Below are 26,675 nucleotides of genomic sequence, written 5' to 3'. Positions count from 1 at the left end.
CCAGTAGCCATAGTGATCATCCCCAACATTATTTAGCAGAACTAAAGTGGAGACAGTGGCTGCACTGTTCATCGATTCTCACAGGACATAAGTGATGTGTTCAGCTATAAGGTTGTGAAAATTAGTTATTGTGGTGAGAAGATTGCAAAAAGTCTCTCTCTCTTTTTTTTCCTTTGGTCTTTTTAAATTGGTCAGCATCTCTGCGGGTCATGACCGCTCAGATTAATTGTAGGCAGAATCTGAGCACAAAGTATTTGCTGCACATGAGTTAATGCACAGAGAGCAGACAGTCATAAATCTTAACGTGAGAAAGAAAGGCTGTAAATCCACGGCAGGGGCTTCTGTGGGCTTTTGTCAAGTCAGTGTGAGAGTCAGGTTATCATCAGTGGGGGAAAGTAGAGCCTGTTTAAAACTGGATTCATGTGGTCAATGCTAATTCTTAGAGAGTTAAAAAATCACATCAAACACCACCTAAACAAGGACATTTATATGTATGTCTTGTCTTTAAGTAGTCTTCAGGAATATTTCTCCAGGCTTTTTAAAGGACATTCAAACCTTTTCTTTGGATGTTGACTGCTGTTTGTTCCGTTCTCTGTCAAGATGATCCCACACTGCTTCAATGTTGACATTTCCAATTTATATTCAGTACTCCATCAGACCTGATACTGATTTTCATAGCAGTTCTTGTGTATTTAGGCATACCTCAGCCTTTTCTCCCTGTTTCCCTTCCTTCAGAATGGATTCCTGATATGCACCTTTCCACTGAGTCCATTTCTGATGAGGCTTCGGCGAACAGTAGATGGATCAGGTGAGGTCAGGTTCTGGAATTTTCAGTTACTTCTTCAGGACATAACTTAGCAGATACTGTTTATCTGGTGTAGATTTTTTTGTCTGTCACTTCTCCAGTTTAGGGTCTTTTTTATGCTTGAGTGATTTATAGTTTAGTCCTAAGTGACTTAACAACCGAACAAACAAAACCAAAAGTCCTCTGAAAACGGTCAGGCTCAAGAACTTTGAAAGACCTTCACAATGCCTGTAGAACTATTCACCAAGAACACTTTAAAAGTTAAAAGAAAGTCTGGCTCCATTAGAAGCAACATATAAAAAAATAATGGGTGTTCAAGACTTTTGCACAGTACTGAACATTATCAGTTTTAGCGATACTGCTTGTTTTACTGCTGTTTTTAAGCTGGATCTTTTCTGTCAATGGTAAGCAAAACACATAGAGCAGGCATGTGTGCTCATTTCGCTTCCACTGGATACCTTTGAACCATGGTAACAACAGAGGAATTAAAGTGCAAGGGCTATTTTCCAAATCTCCATAGTGACTGACAAAACCCTTGGAAAGTATCCAGAATGGTCACTTTGTAAAGACCTCTCTCCCCCATTCTCTTTGTCTCTGTATTTCTTTGTCTCACTCTGTGCTTGTGTGTGTGTGTGTATGTGCGTGTCCATGTGTGTGTGATTGCAGGGAAGGGTCAGGCACAGGGACAGGGAGCGGAAACACCCACACACACTAATAGGATTTCCCAGCATTCTCCCTTCACATTAGCATAAAATCATCATGTGTAGTCTGTCAAATATTTAGCATGTAAATGTCGAAATGAATTATCCCTGTTCAAATTACCACCTGCAGCCGTCTGGTCAGACTTGTTTCAAGGATAAGATCCCTCTGGTCACGCATATTACAAGCTAGCCTGTCAATGACGATCACATCAAGTGTCACTTGCATATGCCTGACTGCATCAGGGGGCCATTGCTGACACCGAGTGACAGCTGCAGATGACTCGCACTCTCCTCTGCACCTTCACCTGCCCGAGGATGAGTGAGACTCAAATAGTGTACACGGACTAAAACACAGACTTAAAACAACAACCAGTAGATAACAATTTTGTATCCAAAATCAGTCTATTAAAGTACATCTTTTAATAGTTTAGAGGATAAACGGAGTAATGTAAGCCTACGGCTCGTTCAAAATTCACATGTTTCACTTAGTTGTAACCAAAGTCAAATACCACCAGAGCCCAGAGATGCTTCTAGGCACTCAACACAAATAGGATTATTTTCACTATTTTATAACTCAACCCTGAAAGTATTTTGAGGAGACAGGGATGAGTGTATATTTTTTGAGATACCTTTTTTAACCCCTACTTATAACTGGGCTACATTAGTCAATTTTCTATTTGAGAGAATAACATCCCACAGGCGTTTGTCACCTAAATCTTTTTAAAAATCAAGCTGACAAACTCATGGACTGACTCACTGATGTGATGATTGATTGACTGACTGGGTGATTGATTAGACGATGGATAGAGTGGTAGACAGGCTAATAAAACCACCAAAAATAATCTCTTCTGTTTCCAAAACTTCTCCACTGTGGACGTGTGAACATGTAAACACAGGCTTTAAACACAGGTACACCTTTAATAGAGATAGCAATGTAAGTTAAATATTGACTGTACATACAACATTTCAACTCACACCCAAAGTGTGGGTGTTAAAGGAAGGCACATAAAAAAAAAAGTAAAAACTCAGAAATGAAAATGTTCACTTTTCTATCATTGTCCTGATGACCACTTTAACACATCCTGATATGTTGATAAAATAAGAAAGCATTCAATTATTACAGAACCAAAGCAACAGTATCAGTTTTGTGTTCACCCAATCAGTTTCACTCCTTTGTACTCTATTTTTGGCCTCAACCAAACCCTAAAGTAAAAAGCCAGTACTACAGTAGTCCAATTCACAAGTAGCATATATCCTGCTGATTAAATGAGCCTGGGTAAGAAACCTATAACTTATAGATTTTTTACAAGTAAATCAGTTCTTTAATCTAAAAAGATCAAACAGCTATTAGAAACAAATGTTCTGGACAAACCCAAACCAGCAGTAAAATAATACAAGCAATGAAATCTGCTTTCTATTACAGATGACCTTTTTTTTTATTTCCCGTATGATGTTCAAGAGATTTGAGGGAGAAGAAAAATAGGTCTTATTTGTTTACATTCTTCTATCCTATCAAACACTACCTGATATTCAGCACCAAAAAATATCGTAAATTTAGACTTTTTTTCTGTATTCAAATGCAAATAAGAGGCACAACTCTCATGGTTCATAATTATTTACAGATAAAACAACAATTTTTTCAAGTTGCATGACATTAAACAACAAACACAGTCGATACTAGCAGCTGATTCTGTTAAATATCATAGTATGGGGCAGTATTGGCCACATCTCAAATGCAGATTGTCCATTGAGTCTTGTGCTTGTAGTACATGGCTTACGCCACCAGATGTCCTACTTGGCTGTGTCACAACCGCTGACTCGCCCTCGGGATGAACTTTTCTGTCTGGGATTCTGAACTCCACTGACGCAAAGGAAGACTGACTGCCATTTTTATTTGCCCAGGTTTTTGATGTGTCAATAGTAGGTGACACCCTGACACCCCTGCCTCGAGCACTGCTTTTAATACTTGAAGCATCTAAAAAGGGGTCCGAGTCGCTACCATGTGGCAGGTTGTAGTAGATGCACTTTGGAGTCGGAGGCTTCGCCATCTCCTCGAGTTCTGATGAGGATATGGCTGCAAGGGGACTGTGCTGAGTTTTGAAATGGGGCGGGGAATCGTCGCTAGTGTTCTCCTGACCTGTGTCTACGGATGTGCTGTCCAAATTGCTGTACATTCCCAGCGAGACTGGAGGAGATTTTCTTATGAGATGGTTCTCCTTTAGGAGCCATCTGCCTTGATCAATCAAAACCCCATCCGCTGAGTTTTGTGAGACAAAAGAAATGCACTGTGCAGCCTGTGTGGTGGCTTCACGATCTGCTTTTAATGAGCTTGCTGCACTGAAGTAAGAAAGATCCTCCCTTGAGGCTTTAGTACCTGAGTCACTGGAACTAGGAAAGGTTCCTGAGTTACTTGCAACAGACAACTTTGAGCTAGCCAGTTCCAGACTTGTCCTCTCAGCTTGGTCAGCTGAATGTGTATAGACTGGAGAAGGTTTCTCTGAAGCCTCTCCTCCACTCTCTGACATAATATCTACAGACTCCTGAGTTCTATAGCTGCCGCTCTCTGATGTTTCTGGTCTGTAATCAGATAAATCAGAGGTGCTCGGGCTTGGCAGGCATTTTAAGCCGTATGAACTGTCTTTTCTGCTTTTCAGAAGAACACTTTGCTTGGTTTTTACAACCTGAGCATTATCAGGCTCTATCCTAATGTTCCCATCCTTGTCATATATGAATACAAGCGAAGAAGACCGGAGGGCATAGTTCACAAAGTCGAGTAATTCCTGGGATATTTCCCCTGGATGAGATAAACTGCCACTTCTTTCTGTAAGCATCTCTCCTCCTTCATCTGTTTCAGTAACCGTGTCTGTTCCGTTACCTTTGTCATCAGCACACTGACCTTCAGAGGAGTATTTGCTTGGGGATTCAGTGCCTTGTTTTTTTTCCTGGTCTAATTTCTCTTGTGGCTCCTTCTCTTCATCATCCTCCCTCTCCTCTTCATCTCCAGTTTGACCTGCTGTCAGATTTTCATCCCTCTCTAACTCTTCTCCACATTCTCTCTCTTCTGCTGATTCTTCCTCCTGACTACTTTCTGTTTGCTCCGGCTCTCTCCTCCTGTCTTCAGCCTCATCATACTTTTCATCTTCTGTGTCCATGTCCCTTCCTCCGTCTACCTCTTCCTCGTCTGTTGTTGTCCTTGCTCTCTCTTCCTCTGTATTTTTAACCACAGAATCTCCACTACCTTCCTCCTCATGTTCTTCATCTTGTTCTCTCTCTTCTTCTACCTCCTCCTCTTCATTGTTTCCCTCACTAACCTCTTCTATTTGCTGTGTTTCCTTTTCATCCTCAACTTCTAGCTCATTTCTATCTTCATTAAATTCTTCCATTTCCTTGTCATCATCTGCATTTTCACTAACACTTTCCTCTGCATCTGTTGCAGTAACTCCATTTATTTCTGCTTCCACCTCCTCTTCCTCATCTGCCTCAATACCATCCCCAATTTTCTTTTCCTCATCGTCAGATACGTCAGTACTTTCCAGTAGTTCCTGCTCTACATCACCTGTAACAAGATGTAACTCTTCATTTTCTTCCTCCTCCTGCTCTAATTCTACAGTTACATTTTCTACTCCACCCCCTTTATTTGTGTCTTCCACATTGTCACCTTCATCTTCTTTCTCCTCCTTATGCCTCTCCTCATTTTCCCCTCCATCACTGCTTTTTTCCTCACCTTCCTCGCAAACCTTCTCATTTATCTTCTCTTCCTCCTCTGTCTCCCCAGCACCCTCTCTCTCATCTGTTTCTTCAGCACTATACTGAGTTGGGTCCTCATTCATAAAATCTTCATCTGTCTCATCAGCCTCTTCTTCCTCTCCTTCTCCTAATTCATCCCCCAGCTCTCTTTCATCCAGTGTCATCTCTTCCTCCTCTTCATCTGCCCCTGCTCCTTTCTTGTCAAGAGATTGCTCATCACTCACTTCCTCTGATTCTGATTGCTCTGGCTTTTCTTCTCCATCTTCCCCTCTTCCCCTATTTTCTTTTTCAGTCCCTTCACTATCGGCCTCTGTGTCTGTTCTATCTCTATATTGCTGGTTCACCTCATCTACTTCCTCTGTTGTTTCCTCTTCATCTGTCCCTTGCTCTTCTTCATCCAGCCCTGCTTCTTCCTTATCAACAGACCCCTCTCCGCTGTCTTCGTCTGATTGCTCTGGCTCTTCTTCTCTGTCTTCCTCCCTTTCTCCATCTTCCTTTTCAGTCCCTTCACTTTCATCTTCTGTATCTCCACCCCCCTTAATCTTCACCTCCCTTTTCTCCTCTAGTTGTTCCTGTTCTCTACTTTCTTCTTCTTTTTTCACCTCCTCTCCATCTGTCTCTTGCTCTTCTTCATCCACCCCTGCTTCCTCCTTATCAACAGACCCCTCTCCACTGTCTTCGTCTGATTCTGATTGCTCTGGCTCTTCTTCTCTGTCTTCCTCCCTTTCTCCATCTTCCTTTTCAGTCCCTTCACTTTCATCTTCTGTATCTCCATCCCCCTTAATCTTCACCTCTCTTTTCTCCTCTAGTTGTTCCTCTTTTCTACTTTCTTCTTCTTTTGTCTCCTCCTCTTCATATGCCCCTCCCTCTTCTTTATCAATAGATTCTTCACTACTTACTTCCCCTGATTTTGCTTCTTGCTCCTCTTCTTCCTCTTCCTCTCTTTCCCAATCTTCCTTTTCAGTCGTGTAACAATCAGCTTCTGTCTCTTTTGTATCTTCATCTTCCCTCATCTTTACCTCTTTTTCCTCCTCTAATTGTTCCTCTTTGCCACTTTCTTCTTCTTTTGTCTCATTTTCTTTGTCTTTTAATAACTCTTCTTTTTCTGTCTGTGATTCTTGGGTTTCACTAGGCTGCTCTGACTTGCTTATTATTTGTCCCTGTTGGGTATAAACTGCATCAGGAGTGTCTTCAGTTACACATCGACTATCAGACTCAAGTGATTGTTTTGTTTCATCGTTACAGTCCTGGACAAATTGCTCTAAATCTTCCTCTGAGTCTGACTGGTTTCGATCAGTCTCTACACACTGGCTCTCTTCCACAGGGTAAAAAGTTCTGATTGTCGAAGCGATCTGTTCCCTGAGGTCTTGCGGCATGCTCAGCTCCTCCATCAGCTCATCAATGCCCGAATGCTGTTCCTCAAATGCATCACCGCCTTCAGAGACGACATCGAGCGCAAACTCCGTTTCTGACACTTTGGGAGAAAGGGGTTCACTTTCAAGCCTTTCCCTCAGAATCTGGAAATCCTTCCAGCTCTGTCTTAAACGAGAAGATGCTCTGCTTTGCAAATCAGTCAGACTTGCTCTCTGCTCTTCCTCGTCCTCGATGGCCGAAATCTTCTGCAGGGACTCCATCATTAGCATCGCCTCTGACTTGGTTCTTGATATTTTATCCTCTCGTGGTGTGGAGTCTATGAGGTGATCTCTCAGAGTCATCACTGACAAGAATGACACAAAGGCTTTACACGACGAGCCAAACACTGAGGCTACTTGTGTCGGGAAATCGGGAAGGCTGTTAGATTTTTCAAGGTTGGATGCCACGTTGGTGTCAGAGGCTCTTCTGATGCACTGAATGGATGAACAGAGTTGTTGCAGGGCAGGCTTTATCTTTGCTTTGGGACTCAAAAAGTTAGATGATGAAGATGTTTCGTCGCCAGCTGGACAGATGGCCTCTGCCGATTTGTGTGGCCTCAGTCTGTTCTCCTGATGTTCAAGGTCAGCTCTGACATTTGGCATAGAAACACTTAAACCTTGTACTGTTGTTAGTTCTTGGTGGCTAAGAGGAACTGATAGACAAGATGATGATCCCTTTATAACATCATTGGAGGATGGGTTATTTTCATCAAAATTACTATGGCATTCATTTTTTTCATCTGATTCAGAATCTCCGCCTATCTGAAATATAACCTTTGTTCGAGATTGTGTTTCCTCTGTGATCACCTCCTCTGGATATGGCACTTGGTCTGGGGTGACTTTCTCCAACCAGTTCTCAACATATTGGTGGATCTCGGAGGGTGAAGGATCGAGAGAAGGCATCGAAACAAGTGGTTTTGTTGGCGATATTCCGCTTTCAGGCATGGATTTTGGCTTGCTAGTTGTCTTTTTAGTAAGAGATTTGTTGGGTTGCAAAATGTCTGACATGTTCTTTTTCATTTGAGGCCTTCCAGTTGGAGTATTTACATTGTGGCCAATATCGCTAGCAGCTTCTTTGCTTGTGTTTTGTCTCTGTGGTGCTGTTCTAAGTAATGAGGCTGAGCTCTTTGTTGGTGTTTTTTCACCTTTATTGGATTTCTTAGATTGGAGACTTTCTGCTTTCTTTTCTGCTCCTTTACTCTTTTGACCACTTCTAGCACTTTCAGAAGAATTCACACTCCTTTTCCCCACACTGACCTTACTGCTTAGCTTGTCAGCAGATGAATGCTTGCTATCTTTTGAGGGGCTGATTAGGCTTTCCTTCGGTTTTTTATCCGTGTTACTTGTTGAAGTTGAACTCTTCTGGCTCCTGGCAGACGTAGTCATCTTTTTCTTCGTCGTGCTTTTTGGAGTGTTGTCTAGTTTTACTCTCTCTAGAATTTGAAGGTTTCTCTTGGTTTCGTTTTCACTCGGTGAAGACAGATTGTTTGTATTCTCATGTGTCAGAGATACTGGCTCTGATGACAGTGATAGCATCTCCTCTTTCTGCCTTTGCAGTGAGTCAGCAGTGGGTGGCTGCCAGCTACAATCTATATCACAATCATTACTCGATGAATGAGGCCCTGAGTCAGTCGACTGTTTACTTTGTGGTGCCAGAGGGGAGCCATGTAAAGGAACGCCATCTACACTATATTCCTGATTCGCCAAATAGTTGTCATAGCAGCCTTGGGTCTCATAAATATGCATCACAGTCTCTCTAAACTCCATCCCATTATTCTGTATCTGAAGGACCTCAGCAACTCCTGATGACCTGATGGAGGAGGGGGTGCATTTGTTGCTCATTCCTGCGGATGCTGTTTTGCGAGGTTTTGGGATGGGTCTATTGCTGCTGCTGCTGCTGTGTTTGACAAGGCAGTATCCCTCCGTTGTTTCGCCATCGGCTGTCCTTTCCACATAGGAATAATGTCCCAGCATGCTCTCTTGCACCCCTGACTCTGTGACCCTCTTCACACTCTCAATAGACGCCTTTTTATTAACATGTCGAGGACCAGGTGTGGGAGTGCGTTTGACACTTTTTTTCGCTTTTCTCGTAGCTGTTGAAGTGTATCCTTCACATGTTCGCTCATCATTAAAGCCGACGCCTCCAGCTGCGGAGGGAAAGTTCTCCTCTTTCGTTTCTTCCTCGCTGATACTAGAGGAGTCTTTGGGAATGACATTGTTCGAGTCAGGGGAGCGGTTGCCTGACTCAGAAATTGAGGCACAAGCTGCCCTCTTGCTAAGGCTGGTGCGGCTGAGTGTGGTTGTCCAGTGGAGCATCTCCTCCTCCTTAATGGTCAGACGAACTTTCATCTCCACAGTCATGCTGCCATCTTGATTCACGCGGAAAGACTTTTCAATGTCATCATCGTGAGGTACGATGCAGGTTTGATTCACGTTATCTTCCCTGCCAGTTCCGGACATCTCCATAGATGTGTGATGCTGATTGGCTTCTGCTTCAAGTACTCCATTGTGGGGATGCAGGTGGCCATTTTGAGACTTGTTTATCTGGTTCACAATATATCGCTCTGATGACACGGAGAAGTTCCTTGATCCTCGTCCGCTCGAGAAAGACTTTTTATTCTCTGCTTTCAGAGATGTTTGGAGAAGAGATGGGACAAAAAAGAAAGAAAAAAGATCTTGGGTCACGTAAAGATTTTGCAGTAGTGCTTCAAAGAATAGAATAGCAGAAATTATAATAAGCATGCTTATGTGCTTCACTCTCATATCTTTCTTTTGAAAATTAATCCGGACACCCACAAAAAATCTACCATTTTTATTTTATACCATTGTTTTGGTATGAAAGTAAACAAGATACAACGTGAGATTACTCTGTGCTTTTTTAAGAGATTTGACACTTCAAGGAAAAGATTGTATAGATTCAAACTTGCGTACAGAGAGCGTATGAGAGAGGTATGAGAGTAACTGAATAGAATAACAAAACATAACATATTTCCTTTTCCCCGTGGCGTAAACTAACACTTACGTGCTCTAGGTTGTAACATTGATGGTTCAGCAGTTTCCAGGAACATGGCCTGTGCCATCTGGCCTGTTCTGTGAAAACTATAGTTTGCTAATCTGAAAGGCTCGTTGCCCGCTGCCACAACAACTCCAGAGCACAAGATGATAGCAGCAAGACCATCAACCTAAAAGAGGAGAAATGAGATTGACATTCAACATGGGAAACCGCAGATTTTCTTCATCTTATGAATGCATCACTTACTCTATATGTGACTATTCTAAATTATGCACTTCTGAGCTTTTTTTTTGAATAACACAATTTTAGTCTGTAATTTATATCCCTTAAAAACTGCCGAAAATTAGATTCTTTTATTTTTGCGTCATTCCTTCTCAAATCAACACTGGTCTTCTGTTTGATCGTCTCAGATTTGCATATTTTACACAAATTTTATGGTACAAAGGTTAAACATATAGAACGAGTCCTGTACAATTTTAGCTTTAATCTCCTAGGACCTGGCGTCCACATATATGGACATCACATTTTGGATTATTTAGACCAAAATACTCAATTTTGCTGATATCCACCTACAAGGACATTATACTGCTACTGTTCTATTGAAATTTTAAACGAATATCCTCATATGTGGCTCTCATTTTTCTTAGAAACACAAATCAGGTTTAAAAAAAAAATCTGGTAATTCTTTGTTTATACATTCATCGGGTCCCAATATGCCCAAATATGAAAGAGAAATTAAAATGCATGCCGTGGAAAAGTTCGGGTCTTAGGAGGTTAAATATAATTTTTTTAAAAGCGAACCATCAACCTATTTTCATGCCATCAGAGGCGATGTTTGAACACAAATATCTCAAAGATCATTAAAAATAAAAGCCTAAAATTTTCACTCTTTTTTTCTTACCATCAAAATGAATCAGGATTTGTAACAGATACATCAAAATAATCTCTAATGACACACAGTGGTGTGTATATTTTTCATTTTCAAAACCTGAGTAACTCAATTTAAATATTTCTTGGCAAATAATCCTTTAATTAAAAAAACAAAACAAAAAAAAACATTTAAACTAAAAGACTTTATCCTCATCATCTCAAAGGTACTGAGAGAATTAATTTGGTACATTAAATGTCTATGGAATAATCGGATGTTTGAGTATCTACGATTGCGTGACAACTGAGAAGACTCCACTGATCAGCTGATCGCCTGACCTTGTGTCGTGGTTTAAAAGTCTGGCAGAAGCCCAAGTTGCTTCGTCAAACACAAGCACAAGAGTAAAAAGTCAACCTTAAACATGTAATTAGACTGAAAAGATGTGGATAACCACTTTGTAGATTTGTTTATATCTGTCTGTCTGTAGCTTTTTTTTTTTCCATCCTTGTTTTGTGCCAGGCAGACACACCTTTGCTTAATATAGATTGAGGTGTCTTTGGAAAGAAAGTAATATACTTACTGCTATACATAGAAAGTATAATAAGTGGAAAACACAGGTCTCACACAGCAGGGAGCCAATTTAAAATTCACAAAAACATTGCTCCTTTTAAACCCACATAGACAATGAAAAATGCATTTCCAAGTTCTAAGCCTATGTGCTTGTGTTATTTTTGGCTGTTATAGTTAAATATTCGAACCATCAAATTCTATCTCCTTTCTCTTCTCGTAAAACTTTCTTTTAGAAATCACCTACAATCCTGAGGCAATTGCACAAATTTATTTTCACTGATTGCAGAGTGAGATTAAAATGAAATGTAACTGCGCTACATTTACTTAAAAGAAAAACACCCTACATTTGTCGGTATCTATCTGAGAACAATACTAGTAGGTGCATAGCTCGATCTGTTTCTATCCAAACACACACCTTTAGACAGATTTTTTTCCTCGCTGAGCTCCTGATCTAACAATGTGGGTGAGGAAGGTGTGGGTGGAGGGAGACACCTCTGTGGCTCCAGTAGAATGAACTGTGCTCTGTAAAACTCATGAGTAATCCAGTATTTCAGATATTTAAATCCCTCCATCCCTTTTGTTCAGAAACTAGCAAAAACATCTGGTTTGTAAAGGATAAAGACTGAAAACGTGGACAAATAGCAACATGTAACATGTAACACTGATGACATAAAGATTTATTTTGGAAATTTTACCCATTTCACAGGACTAGTGATGATTCCTATTTTCAGTTTATCGAGAACTTACTCTTCTTCCATCTGTAGAGTAGAGTTTCAGCACTGGGAACTGCAGGATCTGCGATAGGTAATCCAGCAACGCATCAAATGTTGGAGCTGTTCTTCTCTGCAAAACAATTGTGCGTTTAACACTTGGATCCCTGTTCTTGATGACCATAAGCCTCTTTGGTGTCCGTACTGCCACCCTTTCAGTGACCTTTGCTGGCCTGATGGCTTCATTCTTGCTGCCAAACTGACCAAATCTGAGTCCTTGACGCCGCCGCCGTCGCCCTGCACTGAGCGGTCTGGTAGTATTCCAAGGTACCTGCCGCCGGTTCACTTCATCCAGATTTATTGGCTTCACACGTTTCTGGTCAGAGCACACATAAGCACCTCCATCATGTAAGTCATCTAATGCCTTAACAAGGTGAGTCCCCCGGGGTGTGGTGATAGTCCTCACTCCAAATGCCAGGGGCACTTTCTTGGAAAGAACATCCAGTAGAGCATCTAAGGTCTTAAAGGTGCGGGTATTGATGACCATTCGATGCCCTCCAAACTGATAGTCACCGCTTTTGTAGAAACATACTCTTTTAGAAGCTGAAGGGTCAGACGAGAGCTGCAGGGGTCGGGAGGGTAAGGTCTGCCCACTCCCAGAGGACAGTCCCTGGGTAGGGGGTTCCTGGATAGGTGTAGTGCTCATACTGTCTGGAGGGAACTGAAAAGAGAACAGAGAGGCCATTTCAGTGTAGTCAAAGTCGCTTTTATCCTTTTTTTTCTCTAATTTGATGAAACCAAGATATATAAAAGTTGCTTATAATATAGACAATAAGAGAAATAATACAATAGTAATAGGGAAACTGCACTTTTGGCTTAGTGCAAAGGACATTAGCTGTTTATGTGAAATATAATGAAAAAATAAAATAAATGAATATCAAACTACCACAAACCATTTTCTTTAGAATTTTCTCAGTGTGTAGGTTTTAGGATACATTTAAGTTGTCGTGAGTGAAACTAAACTGACTGCAAATGTACATAAAGAGGGCTGCAGAATATAATCATTTTTCCTGAGCAAATTCTGTAATCCATTACAGAGAAAACCTTTCAACTTTAATGTAAGGCGAACAAAGTAATAGAAACACCTCTGGTTATACTGCAACAGAGTTCAGTGTCATAAACTACATGCTAAAACTCCACAAATACAGGATTTAATACAGGACAGTTAGACTGAATTACATTTAGCTAAGTGTACCCAATAAACTGGCAACTTTATTTAGATTATATTAATATGATAATACAATATAAACATTTGTATATTATAAGTCAATATAAACACTATCTAAAATTTAAAAAAAGACACATTGAAAGAGCACCATTTGTACTTCAGAGCCTTTGTTGCTCTCATCAATAGAAGATACATATATTAGTGTACAGTAAAGATCGCATGGAAATGATGATGAATAATGTCTTGTAACTTATAACTTATAAACAGTAAACAAACAACAGTGTGATCAGCAAGTCAAAGTGAACGTAAACACAGGCCCTTCACACCCCACCCATACACTAGATCAGACAACCCACTTGAAACACATTAAAATGACTGACTGGATAAGCAAACATGCCGATAGATGAAACAAACAAAATCTTACCGGATAGTTCCCATTTTATCCTAATAATAACAGCTAAAACAACAGAAAGCGTGTATCTGTTGCTCCTCCGAGCGCTGGTCAAAGCCTCTCAGCAGCGTTCGAGGGCTATTTTAGGACGTGCAACATCATGGCCAATTTGCCTAATCTTTGCTCACACTTAATCAGCACATAAGGCAGCAAAAACGCGAAAATACGTAGAGAGTGTACCACAGAGGACTAGAAGAGAATGCTTTTATTTGTAAGGAAGTAAATAAATGATTATGTTATTGTATTAGAGAAAGTGTGGGATATACATGTATATATTTATCGAATAGCTTATTTTGTATTATTTCCAGTAGGAAATCTCCATTTACAATACAGAAATGATCTTATTGGCCATATTTACCGGCGATAAGGTTTTCTCAGCCTTATTGGCCATAAATACCTCATCTCTCCTTTTCCTTATTTGCACTTAAAGACAAAGTAATAAATATTGGGTGACTCAGAGAAGGGTCTAGTAAGTACCAGAATAAGAAATAAATGAAGAAGATGGTGGGAAATGAAAATATTCCTGATTTCCAGTTTAAATGATATTAGTGAGTGTTTGCCTCTTCCAACAGATACCACAGGTGGCTTGGACTATTTCTAATTTGCAAGCAGTCTGTCTAATCAGATTTGAGAGGTCTTCGCCTAATAGGGATTAGGTTAAAGATTTTGCACGCTGCTGACAGCGTGAGGTAGAATAAAGTCTTTAGAGAGCACTTTTACCTCACAGCAGGTATTGAAAATCCACCATCAGGACACATGATGCATCAGTATTTAGAGTTCATGCAGTTTGTGCAGCGGGGCTTTAGTACATAAACAAGAAAGTGGGGAAATCTGTAGTATTGTATCTACACTTGGATGGGGCAATTCATCCAAATGCATGTTGTGGATTTTGAATTTTGGCCGTTGGGAGAGAAGCTAATGTTCGAGCACATGCATCAGGAGTCGAGAGCTGTGTCACTGTACTACAGTTCCCATACGGTATGCCAATTCCTAATTGGCCCCGACTGAATAAAAGGCATTCATATCTCCTGCTAACGTGTACCATCCTAGAAGATGGAGACAGTGGTGGTGAAGAAAGGACATGTGTAAGTCGTCAGGATTAATCCATTACATTTTTTGTGTAAATAAATGTAAATAAGTACAATTATTTTTCATTACCTCATTTCTCTTGCAAACTACATGGCTTTTAGCACTAATTTTAGCATTTAACCTCTCTTTGCTATATACTCTACATTGTATGTACTGTAGCTACCAGTGTATTGCACTTTCTCTGTTAAATTATTCAGAGTGTTTGCAGTGTTTGCCTAACCTTCAGTCATTAGGTGGTAATGTCACATGCTGGTCTCTTTGGATTACAAAGATCCAAATTAGCAAGTCAGTCGTATCACTGTGTAAGATCAACAGTCTGCCATCACTGTGGCCTGGATTGTGGTCCTCAAAGGTTACAAGTTTGAACTACACAACAGTCGTGCCTTCTTCAAAAGCCCAAGTCCATCTAATAATTCCTTCAGAAAAACAGGGGCTCTTTCATGGGCTTTTAATTACACTCAGTAATACATTATTCACCACTGCTTGGGGCAAATCTAATAGATATTGTATATTTTAACCGCTTGGCAAGATGGCAGCATCTGTGTTTTCACATGAACTTAAGCTCCCAAACCACAGCTTACAATGAAGCCATGACACCACCACTCTGCATGTCCACTTAGTCCAGCAAACTGTGACATTGTTTTAACCCTCTGCAGTGGTGACAGATGTGGCCAAAGGTCTTCATAATGCCTGTCTATCTGTCACATTCTCCTGTAAATTATTTATTTCAGTCCTTTCCTAACTTTTAAATAAAATATTCCTCATATTGTATCCTATCCCTTGAAGGAATCTGTACAAACACATACTTGCACTTAAGGATGAACAAGCTGGATCTTTCTGATTTTTTGTCTGCTTTTTTTTTTAATGCCAAATTCACCTGGTTTCACACATATGTCTAATAGGATAACATCATTACATTTTATATCCAAAAGGTCAGATGCCAACTTTCTTTTCTGATCTATTAGAATGAGCTTTGTTGACCAAATATGAACACATGCAATGAGTCAGTAAACTTACACACTGGTAAAGCAGGGCAATGAAACTCAAAAATATGAAGTCTAGTTAAAAATATAGCCTAGGCGGGTTCCACAATAGCTTTGCAATAGATTAGCAACATGTCCAGGGTGTACCTTGCCTCCTGCACAATGGCAGCTGTCTTGTGTAACTTTAGTTTTTTAGCTTGAACTGAGTTTCTGATGCCAGTAATATACAGTAATATATATGTCAGTTACTTATTATTATTATTATTATTATTATTATTATTATTATTATTGAAAAAAAACTATTTAACTAACTAAAATAAAAAAGAATGGAAAATTGAAAACACTTAAAACTAATTGAAATTAGTTTGTAAATTTGGAAAACTAGCAAATAATAATAATATTAATAATAACAATAATAATAATATAGAGAAATATAAGAGGTTTTAGTATTTGTTAGTTTGGTAAAAAGAAAATGTTACCAGATCTTGCCTAGTGACGTATTGATGGACTAAAACTAACCCTGAAACTATTTTAAACTGAACTAAAACTATAAACATTTTTACACAATAAAAACTAAACTGAAACGAGCAAACCTGCTCTGGAAACTGAAAGAAGTGAACTGCGTCAAAAACAATACATCGAAACAAACAGAAAACAAACAAAAAACAAAACTAGAACTAACTAGAAAATACAAAGCGATTACAACTTATGAATTGTGTAAGTTCTGGACAGTAACCTGTTGTGTGAGTGACTGTTTTTGTGAAAACATAAAGCCGGAGTGTTTAGGCTGTTGGTCAAGTTGGATTGTCTCCGATTGTGAACCTAGATCCGGATGGCACTTTGGCGCTATCTAACGACAGGTCGCCATGCTGATTTAAAAAAAAATCCAGGCTTTGTACGAAGATAAAATTGGCAGATGTTATGAAATATAGTTTTATCTCGGTATTCGGAAAGTCTCCTCTTTGATTAAATTGTCTAGGTGATAGCTGTTCTGGGATATCAGGCTTCCAGAAGGTTGCATGTCGATTGAGTTCCCTTGAGCTCATCGTGCATCTACTAGTCAGGTCTGCTGCGGTCGGTGTGCGGTCCCGGTCCGCCGACTAGCTGTCACTGCCGCTGCTTTCTGTTCAGTGGCGTGGTCTTTGTGGCAAATTTAGTTTCTGGCTTGGTTCTAATTCATTTGGACTTTACCAGCTCGGTCACCATGGGCAAAAAGGAAGAAGAGGAGGTCATCAGAATTGCGAAGAAGATCGATAAAATGGCGCAGAAGAAAAACGGGGTAAGATGTGTGTGAGGGAATGAATGCCGATCTGACTGATGGTGTAGCTAACATGAGCGCTAACTGGAAAATCCAGTCAGGATCGGGCTCAACGTGTGCTAAATAACCCCAAAGTTGTCAACAAAAATTCTGCACTGTTGTGTTGTTCCGCTGACGATGGTTTTCCGGTCCTTGCCCTCAGCAATTAGCTCCAAAGCTAACCTACCTGTTGTTATGACTAATGGGTTAGCCGCTAATAAGCTCCCCTGCGAGTCTGTTTATGTGAATGGCAGGTTTCTATGTTGCTAGGACTTAGCCACGTAGCATCCTACTAACCGCTGTCAGCTTTATGGCCTCGCAAGGCAATAATACAATTCTAGATCTGGTCACTTTTAGCTAATTTAATGACTGAATATCAAATCGTTAAACAAATTAGTGTGATATTGTTCTGTTATCCTTCGGGTTAGGTTTCATTTTCGGGCTTGTTTGGGGGAGGTTTCTTAGTAGCTAATTGGCTAACTGTTAGCTACCAAGCTGCCGCTCCTGTAGTCCAAGCATCATTGCATAAACATAAACAAAGCTGCAGCTAATGATTATCCGTTAATCTGCTGATTATTTCCTCGATTAATAAACGGAACCTTAAAGTGTAAAAGATAATGTAATCAAAAGACTGTAACAGTCCAACATACAATCTAGAATCCCCCAAAAAATGAAAGTCGGGAGATTGGAAGAGATTACCATCATAGTGTAAGGAAAGAGTTAGCTTCATAGTTTCAAGTCAATTGTGAAATGGTACTCCGCACAGAGCTTATAAATAGGAGCCTAAACGTCAGATAATATAGACAGAATACGTGTTCGATGCCCAGCGTACATGATCACTGAAAATACCTTAAAATGACCCTATCCTGAAGTATAATTACACTAATCCAACGGCACATGAAAATAGTATGATTTCTCTTGTGCTTAATTAAAATTTAGAGGGGTGGTCTATTATTAAAAATGCTTACTATACAGAGTTTCTCCTCAAGAGCTGTTTTTCTTGTGTGTTGTGTGTGCGAAAGGAAGTGTATATTGGGATAAGCTCATATAGTCTGTCAGTGAGTTTAAATACTACATTTTATGTTAAACGAGAATTTGAAAAAATGTGAGATTCAGTAAACTTCAGAAGTTTATACCCCTAAAAAAGGTTTTGAGCTTGGACCAATTTGTAGCTTGTATAACTTTCTTTTGTAAAGTCTGTAATTTCTCAAAATAAGTAGGATAACATCAAATAAAATTAAAATGTCTTTGACAAATAACCCAACACAATTACATGATTTTGTTAATAGCAATTTGTTATTATGACTCCTAAAATTTAGAGTGTGAAACCTCCAAAATTTTGTAAAAGCTTACCCCATTCATAACCCTACTGTTTTCTGGATACACGCATGTTCTACATATTTTTGGTTTCTGTTTGAGTAAAATACCATAAAATTAGTTTTTCCACTATTTAACAATAACATATCTCATTTGTTATGCAAAGAAAATAGATTTCCATTAAGATTATTATTATTATTATTACTATTATTATTATTATGATTATTCTGTTTTTTCCCAGTTCACTGACAAAGCAATTGTACATTTTTCTATCTGCTTAATATAAGTACTTCAGGCTTAAATCCAAAATATGACCCCCCCCCCCTTCACTTTGCTTTTGTTTGTTTAAATGGTAAATGGACAGTGTTCCTCTGGTGTTACTATTATTAATACTATTATTAGTAATAATAATAAAGGCAATCTGTTGCACATGCTTCAATGAGATTACTCTAGCAGAGCTGGAGATCTAGCTACAGTCTTCGTTTAGCAGATGTCCTGCCCTGTCTCTTGCCTACCACATTTAACACATTTAATTTCAAAGAGACATGAGGGGTAGTGCCCAAAGTCTGACCTGCGCAGGCCAATCTGCTCAGTGTCTTCCTCAGTCAAACCAGTTACCACAATTGCTGCAGAAGCACCAAAATAATGTTGACTGAATAATTAACTTTGCACTGCAGTTAGTCATATAGGTGGATACGTTTTTCATTAATGTAACTTACATTTTAAATGGTATCAGAATAATTTAGCCAATGGGGCACAGTGGCTTTACTCGGCAGACCTGGACCTCCGATGATGTGACCCAAAAGATAAACACTGGTCACAATAACCTGGATGTGTCATCTTACTTTTTAAAAGCAGACGAGGCTGAAAGGCCAGTATCAGTTGTTCAGACTGTTGCTGCTCAGCTTCCATATCTAAGGATTCCTAAATTACGTATAATCTGGAGTAGATTGAATCCAAAGAAGCTGCCAGTTTGAACAACATTTGTCTTTTAACTAGTCTTTTATTTAAAAGTGGCCAAAAGGTGTTAACAAATTTTTGCTCTTGGTGTTTGTGCCAGATGTGCAAATGTATCAGCGGTAACATGTGTATAGATCCTGCCATATTACTGAGACAGTGCAGAGTGTTGAATGAGCTGCCATTAGCACAAGCTTCCATAACATAGCAGGATGTTCGAAGCACCACATTTTCCTTTTTTGTTTTACTATGTTTTCTTGTGGCTAAACACAGCTCTGGTCTTACTCATGTTGATGATAGAGCTGAGTAATCAGTTTAGAGAAAACAAAAAGTGTGTTATGGTCTAAATGATCATCCCTCCGCTTTATTCTGCAGGCTGGAGCTTTGGATCTCTTGAAGGAGCTGCGCAGTATCCCCATGACTCTGGAGCTACTGCAGGTATCATTGCTCATATGTTCTCTGGCTCTGTCCTGGACACAGGCAGCGCCGAAACCCAGATGCTCTGACACCATGTCTTTTCCACAGTCTACCAGAATCGGGATGTCCGTTAATGCCATCCGTAAACAAAGCACAGATGAGGAGGTTACATCTCTTGCAAAATCCTTGATCAAGTCATGGAAGAAGCTTTTGGGTAATTATTATTTTTGTCTTCTATAATGTACTTGGAGATATCTTTTGCATGTCTAAAGCTGTTAGGCATGCTTGTATCAACGCCTATCGATCTTCATGAAATCGAGCCAATTTTGAATTCCCCCCCCCCCTTTTGTTTTTTACTGTAACACATTGCACTCTGCCGGGTACACCAGCTGTCAAAAATGTCCTCTTGTTCTTTTTATAAATTGCTGACACCAATTCTCAACCCACGGAGTTGTGAGTAAGTGAGCTGTTCAGCAGCACAAACAAATGAACAGCAGCCAGCAGTTTGAGTGAAGATTTGAGTAAAGACAAGCATCAGCCAGAGAAGATTAGAGAGAAGAGATGTTTTTATTGAGGTGTAAAATAGACATAATACTTATAATTTTTCTAAATGCCTAAAGAGTTTGTGGTTTGTAAAGTGAAATCAATACCGCAGCAGGGGATTGAATGTGTCTTTTCTTTTATAATTGGATCTATACCTAAATCTGGATTTCTCTTTGAGTTTCACTGTTTTTTGTTTATTATCCGTTTAGAATGTCATAATGATTATTGATACATAGGCCACTCATTTCCCAGCCTTATGTTTACGCTTTAAGGGAAATTACAATGTAATATTAATTTTGTTTAATCTGGCTTGATTCCTCCATTCTTATTGCATACCTTTGCCCTTGCTCACCTTAAGGCCCTTTCCCATTGGATGCGGCACGCACAGTGCTGTGCTCTGAAACCCATTCATTTCCGGCTGCGAAAATCAAGGCGCGCCAGTACTTGTGCATGCCATGGTCATCTTCATCTGCAGCGCACTGTGATGTTTCTGTTGGTTGTGCGAACGACCAGTAGAAACGAAGCCTACTGCTGCGCCAGTTCAACCACATGACACAACCACACAAATTTTGGATTCTTTGCTCTAGTTAGCGGTAATTGCAGCCCATGCTGCGTCCGATGTGAAAGGCTCCTTATGTTTTATGGCTGGCTGCATTTGTGGTCAAGGGCATGAATGTGATGGTAATTTTGGGCTTTTAGTAATTTCTTTGAACTTTTCTTTTTCTTATTTTTTTTTAATGAGAAAAATCAAAAACAAAAAAAATTGGGTGTAAAAGTTTGAATTTATTTTGGATTTTCTTTCATCCACATAGGGTAAAAACACATCGGGTCAAATACAGCCTCAAATATATACATACACTCAAATCTTTTAAAACATGCTGAAGCTTCTGCAATGTCTTTTTAATTTGACAAGGCCTATAGTGATCATGATTGATTGCACGCTCATAACTACAACTGGTAGTGTGTCTTTGCCAGCATAAAAATGATTTGTTTTACAGGACTCATCAGACTCTGCAATACTCAAAACTAACTCCAAGGAATTCAGTGAAGATCTAAGAAGGAGATTTGTAGATTTATTCAGCTGGGAAGGTCTCCTCTAAACAACAACAGGTTCTAAAATTATCAGTTCAAATAAGAACCACCAAGCCTCAAGCCTGCCTTGGAAACTGCTGGAAACACCAGTGTGTTCACTCGACAGTGAAGCAAGTTTTAGAGAAGTTCTCACCATCTCAGTCCACTGAGAAGGTGAGAACAAAGAAAGAAGCAACTGCTCCGAACTTGAAACAACACGAGCTCAACTGAAATTTGCAGCTGCCCACATCGACAAACCAAATACCTTGTCGAAAATGACGAGGTATGAATGGAGGAGTAAAGGTGAGGCTTTTAAGCCTAAGAACACTGTCAAGCAACATCGTGGGAGTGGCATTATGCTCTGGGGCATAATGCTACAGTTGCTGTCAGTGCTACTGGTACGTTGCACAAAGTTGATGGCATAATTATGAAGCAGAGCTGCCTCCAAAATTTGCAACTTTACCCCAAATCAACAACTTTATGGTTGAAACTTGGACACAGTTGGGTGTTCCATCAGGACAGTGAACCCAAAAACACATCATAACTGGTTTTGGGATGGATAAAGCAGGCTAACATTAAGCTTCTGGAATGGCCTTCCCTTCACCTCTCACTTCCTTGATTCTGATGCCTTCTTAATTCTTCTCACTCATTCTCCAGATGAGCCAGGAGCTGCAGATAAAGCTTCAGAGGAGAAGAGGAAAGAACAATCAACGCCTGTCGTCTCTCCTTCACAAGGAAGCCCAGAGGCAAAAGAAGAAAGGTAATAAGGAAAACTTTTTTTTCCTCATGCACGCTTTTAGCAATGCTCTCCATTTTAGTGTACACCTGGAATACATCTTTCATACTTAGGAGTTGGAGAAGATATAAACCAAGCCTCAGCTAAGCTAGTGTACTCATAGTTCAAGCCTTGAGCCTGGATAAATGGGAGAGTTGCCTCAGGAAGGGCATCTGGTGTAAAGTCAGCATCACATCAGACATTCAGATCCATCCACTGTGATGAGTCCTTGGGAAACAAGTTAGCAGCTGAAAGCACCTACTATATCTTCTGCTTCTAAGTGTGTTTTGCTTCAGAACTGATTATGACACTTCTTATTGCTCCCATAGCAGCTCCAGCAGCAATTCCAGCAGCAAGAGTGAACCCAGTGAAGTTGCTCCCAACACATTAATCAACACCTTTCCTCGTGCCCCGAGTACCTCTGACTCCATCAGGCTTAAGTGTAGAGAGATGCTAGCAAGCGCTCTGCAGACTGGAGGTAATCTGAAACGTTAATATCACAAACTTTCCAAAGCACTTATCTGTAATTGTGTTTTCTTACTCTTTGTTTTTGTCCACTGCCTGATACTTTTTCCTTTACAGATGATTATATCGCTATTGGTGCTGATTGTGACGAACTTGGAGCACAGATTGAAGAATATATCCTTTACATTATAATAATGTATACTTTATTGATCCCCGTGGGGAAATTACTAATCAGGTGTCCGGGGAACACTGTGTAGGGACAGTACCTTGCTCAGGGGTACCTCAGGGTAGCTGTTCGGTGGATTTGAACCCCCAACCTTCCGATTATGGGGTGACCACGCTACCTACTGAGCTATCTCTGCCCTCTGATTGAACTCTTTAGAGGCAGAGTTTTGTTATTTCATAATGTTCTGGATATAGCTACTGTCTTCTCAGTGTCTGTTGTGTATTTTGGTGCTGGTGATATAAATGAGCACATTGTGCCTTTCATCTTTTGAATCACTTGTTTTGTCTGAACACTAGCACCCTTTAATTATAGCGTGTTACACAAATAAAGAGACACTGGAGAACCTAAAACAAAGAACGGTAGGCATGCTTGATAAATGACTACATTAACCACTCTAATAATCGACTAGAAGCATCAGCACTAAGCCACCTGAAAGGCCAGGGATTTCTTTTTGTTGTTATTATATAAATTCATTGGTGAAGTTGAATTCTTTGACCTGCAATTACGCATCTTCCAAGAGTTTAAGAACACAGACATGAAATATAAGAACCGCGTGAGGAGCCGAATCTCAAATCTGAAGGATATGAAGAACCCGAATTTAAGGAGGACCGTGCTGTGCGGGAGCGTAACCCCTGAGCGGATGGCTAAGATGACCGCAGAGGTGTGTGAGCTGTTGATGGCACAATCTCAAGAGACAAACAGTGCCCTTAGTAATTGTCACTAATTATATATTTCGCTCTCTCACGATAGCAGATTTAGTTTACTTAAACACTTCTTTCTTTCTTTCTTTCTTTCTTTCTTTCTTTCTTTCTTTCTTTCTTTCTTTCTTTCTTTCTTTCTTTCTTTCTGACTGACTGACTGACTGACTGACTGACTGACTGACTGACTGACTGACTGACTGACTGACTGACTGACTGACTGACTGACTGACTGACTGACTGACTGACTGACTGACTTACTTACTTATTTTTTCCACCGCTGTAGGAAATGGCCAGTGATGAGCTGAAGGAAATGAGGAAGAATTTGACCAAAGAGGCTGTCAGGGACCACCAGATGGCCACCACTGGGGGCACTCAGACTGATCTGTTCACCTGCGGCAAATGCAAGGGAAAGAGCTGCACCTACACACAGGTATGGATATGCAGGCTGCCTATAGAGGTCTTTGTGGAGGTTGTAGTTATTTAATTTGTTCAGACAATGTGAAATCTGATAAAGCCATGTATATTGGTATTGATAGAGCATACGCTGATTTAGTAGTCTATGATTTTAAGTGACTTTCTTTTTCCGTTTTCTTTCCCAGGTTCAAACTCGTAGTGCTGATGAGCCAATGACCACGTTTGTCTTCTGCAATGAATGTGGAAATAGATGGAAGGTATGTGCCCTAATGCAGGTTTTGTTGAGTCAGTCTTGGAATGCATTAGCCTGTAGACTTCCATCATCCATCAGACTTAAACTTCAGCGATAGAAGTTTAGATAGTGCACTAAGCTCGTTTACAGCAGAGATGTACCAGTTGTGGAACCAGTCAAATGGTTAAAGATACAGTTTGGCAGATGCGTAATGCTGATGTCAATATTTTGTTTGTTTTGTTCCATCTTTTGGGTCACGGAAACAGAGTAGCTGTCTTTTGGTGTTAAATTAGCAAAACATTTATTTTCAAATTTACACTTTTAAGCCTCAGTCCTGCTTATGTTATTAATGTAATACAGGTTTGGGGTATACTAGTAATTAAGTCTTCCCAAGTTCTTGGTCTCAAATTATATTGATATTTTTCCTTTAAAAGAAAGGAGATGAAAGACATTTTATTATGTTAGCCAGTTCGAAATGATTAAAGAAAGCATTTATCTGTTTGTCAGGAAAAACGGCTAATTGATGCCACATTCAGGCTCATGTTGATTAAAATCTAAAAGGGCCTGTTTGTAGAGGTCAGATTATCAGCCGACCATCCATGGGAATAGATTTTCCATGACTGCAGGGTCTGCAAAGACCGCACTTGCTCAACGTGTATGTTAATTGAATGTGTGATAGTGACTAAATACACAGTGCACACATATCTGGTGTGTGAAGCTGTTGTTGCTTTTATTGCAATTTGTTGCTCTAAAGGTATGCGTATGGTGCCCTCTGCTCTGTTTATTTATTTATTTTTTAATTTATTTTTTAAATAAACAAATGCCATGGCCAAGAAGAAGACTCATGACTCTGCCTTCTATCTACTTGGTTGTAACTTGAAGATCAGTGTTGCAACAACAAAAAATCCTATCCCATGATTTTTTTGATTTTTTTTTTATTTGATCATTTTTATTATAATAAATTTTTTTTGTTCTAGTTCTGCTGAATCTGCGGCATCATCCACGGCACTCCTACAAGTAGCAAAATTCCTGGACCAGATTCTGTCTATCTGCAACAGATTGGAGCTTTCTATTCTGTGGTACATGGTACACAACATGCCATACAAAGATGCCACTGCGGTTATTGTTTAAGTAAATATCTTGTTAATAGATTGAGCTCATTGTTGGTTCCCTCAAGTCCTTCCCCTAAAAATTATTTTACTAGCGTTATTAGTTGTTTCTCACCGTCAGATATATGCGATGGATCTTATCATGCTCTTTTATCTGCATTTTTTATATGTAGTTTTAACACTTTGGACAATGTTGTTTTGCTTCCCCCTCACAACATTGCATTGTTTTATTTAATTTCCCAATAAAGTGTAATCCATTTGATTAAAAAGAGCTGCTTTTCATTAGCTGTCTTTTATGATGGGTTTTCAGTCTCTTCTGGTTATTTAAATCTTTAAAATTATACTAAGCAGGTCGGATCTGAGAGAACAGACATCTTCTGTGTGTGTGTGTGTTACAGAGTATACATTTGTAATTGATGGAATATTCATCACATCAAAGCGAATGCTGATGTATGCATATTAATCCATCCAGGGACAGGATAATATCGTTGGCTGGAGAAGGGAAGATGCACCAATTGTTTTCGGCTTCCTCCAGGATTTTTTTTTTTTTTTATTTTAAATAGCCAGGTGCAACCACTTTATGTTGATGGGCTGTTCTGCTGCTTCACCACCACATAAAGTGAACAGTAATACAAGATTAAGATTTTTTTATTCACTGAAAAGGGCTAAAACTGAGGAAGGCCTGGTGGTAGACATTACACTTCTCTATATGTTTTATCTCACGTTCTTATTTATTTTTTAATTGAACCTTTGACGAAACAACTTTTTTTTTTTATTGTGAATTCGATGACCATTTTTATGAAAGAAGCTCCCTGTATAAAATTCAGACACAGCAAAATATTCCTATATAGTTACAATTAGGTCCATAAAATTTTAGACAATGAATTTTAAATCAAACTGTCAATGTGTGAGTTAAGTAGAATTTATCTTATTTATTTAATTAAATGGGTTTAACAGAGTGTTTGTACCTGTCAAACTATGTTACCTTTGTACCTAAATATAGAATTTAAAATTGGTTCTATGCTAGGTTGTCTGTTATGTGTAGACACAACAACACAACACTGGTTCATCTCTTGCTTTTATGTTTCACAGATCAGGGTTAAGTGGCTTGACAAACAAACAAAACAAAAACTTAAAAGATAAAAGCAGCTAATTCTCAAAGATAAACTTTAAAAGACCTTCAGGAAAAAAAAAAATATTATACTGTCTGAAGATGCGGCTCAAGACCTTTGCACAGTACTGTGAAAGAGTATGAACTTTTCAAAGTTTATAAAGCATTTCAAAATAGTGTGGTACACAAGTAACTGCATATTGCTACAATCCTCTGCGCACTTAAATTAAAGTGTTTTTGTTTAATTCTAATTGACATGTTGTGCTCATGTGAACGTTACCGTGTATTTCAAGGAGTTCACAGAATTCATTACTTTTGATTTTAAATGTTCTTAATTAGGATTTCACCTGATCTGCGTTATTTTTAAAAGAATCATGAATTTAAACTGCTCAAACTTACACAGGGGCAGATGTACTGAAAGAATTCTTCCATTCCTATCAGTGAACCGAGTTGGTTGAATTTG

The 26,675-nt window shown here is 39.4% G+C and overlaps 2 protein-coding genes across 3 annotated transcripts; one reads left to right on the top strand and one right to left on the bottom strand.

Annotated features, from left to right (window-relative positions):
• Positions 1-2,404: 2,404 nt before the first annotated feature.
• LOC101473476 (uncharacterized) lies at positions 2,405-13,610 on the bottom strand. The gene is made up of 4 exons (XM_004542931.2): positions 13,479-13,610; positions 11,864-12,547; positions 9,688-9,847; positions 2,405-9,286 (listed from the first exon to the last, which is right to left on the bottom strand). Exons 2-4 carry the CDS (start codon positions 12,530-12,532, stop codon positions 3,207-3,209), a joined length of 6,909 nt encoding a protein of 2,302 aa, XP_004542988.2. The 5' UTR covers positions 12,533-12,547; positions 13,479-13,610; the 3' UTR covers positions 2,405-3,206.
• A 2,817-nt stretch (positions 13,611-16,427) lies between these two features.
• On the top strand, positions 16,428-25,372 carry tcea1 (transcription elongation factor A (SII), 1). Of its 2 annotated transcripts, none has more exons than XM_004542935.5 (10): positions 16,428-16,856; positions 19,524-19,586; positions 19,674-19,779; positions 21,837-21,939; positions 22,287-22,432; positions 22,537-22,593; positions 23,152-23,306; positions 23,630-23,776; positions 23,946-24,017; positions 24,970-25,372. In XM_004542935.5, exons 1-10 carry the CDS (start codon positions 16,782-16,784, stop codon positions 24,976-24,978), a joined length of 933 nt encoding a protein of 310 aa, XP_004542992.1. In that variant the 5' UTR covers positions 16,428-16,781; the 3' UTR covers positions 24,979-25,372. The 2 variants fall into 2 exon arrangements, with proteins under 2 accessions (XP_004542992.1, XP_004542991.1); XM_004542934.5 differs by having other exon boundaries at positions 16,434-16,856; positions 22,284-22,432.
• The last annotated feature ends 1,303 nt before the right edge of the window (positions 25,373-26,675 follow it).

This window comes from Maylandia zebra, linkage group LG18 (assembly GCF_041146795.1).
Source record: "Maylandia zebra isolate NMK-2024a linkage group LG18, Mzebra_GT3a, whole genome shotgun sequence".
NCBI classification, from domain to species: Eukaryota; Metazoa; Chordata; class Actinopteri; order Cichliformes; family Cichlidae; genus Maylandia; species Maylandia zebra.
Note: the sequence above shows the minus strand (reverse complement) of the source record. Positions and strands in the feature narration are given on the sequence as shown.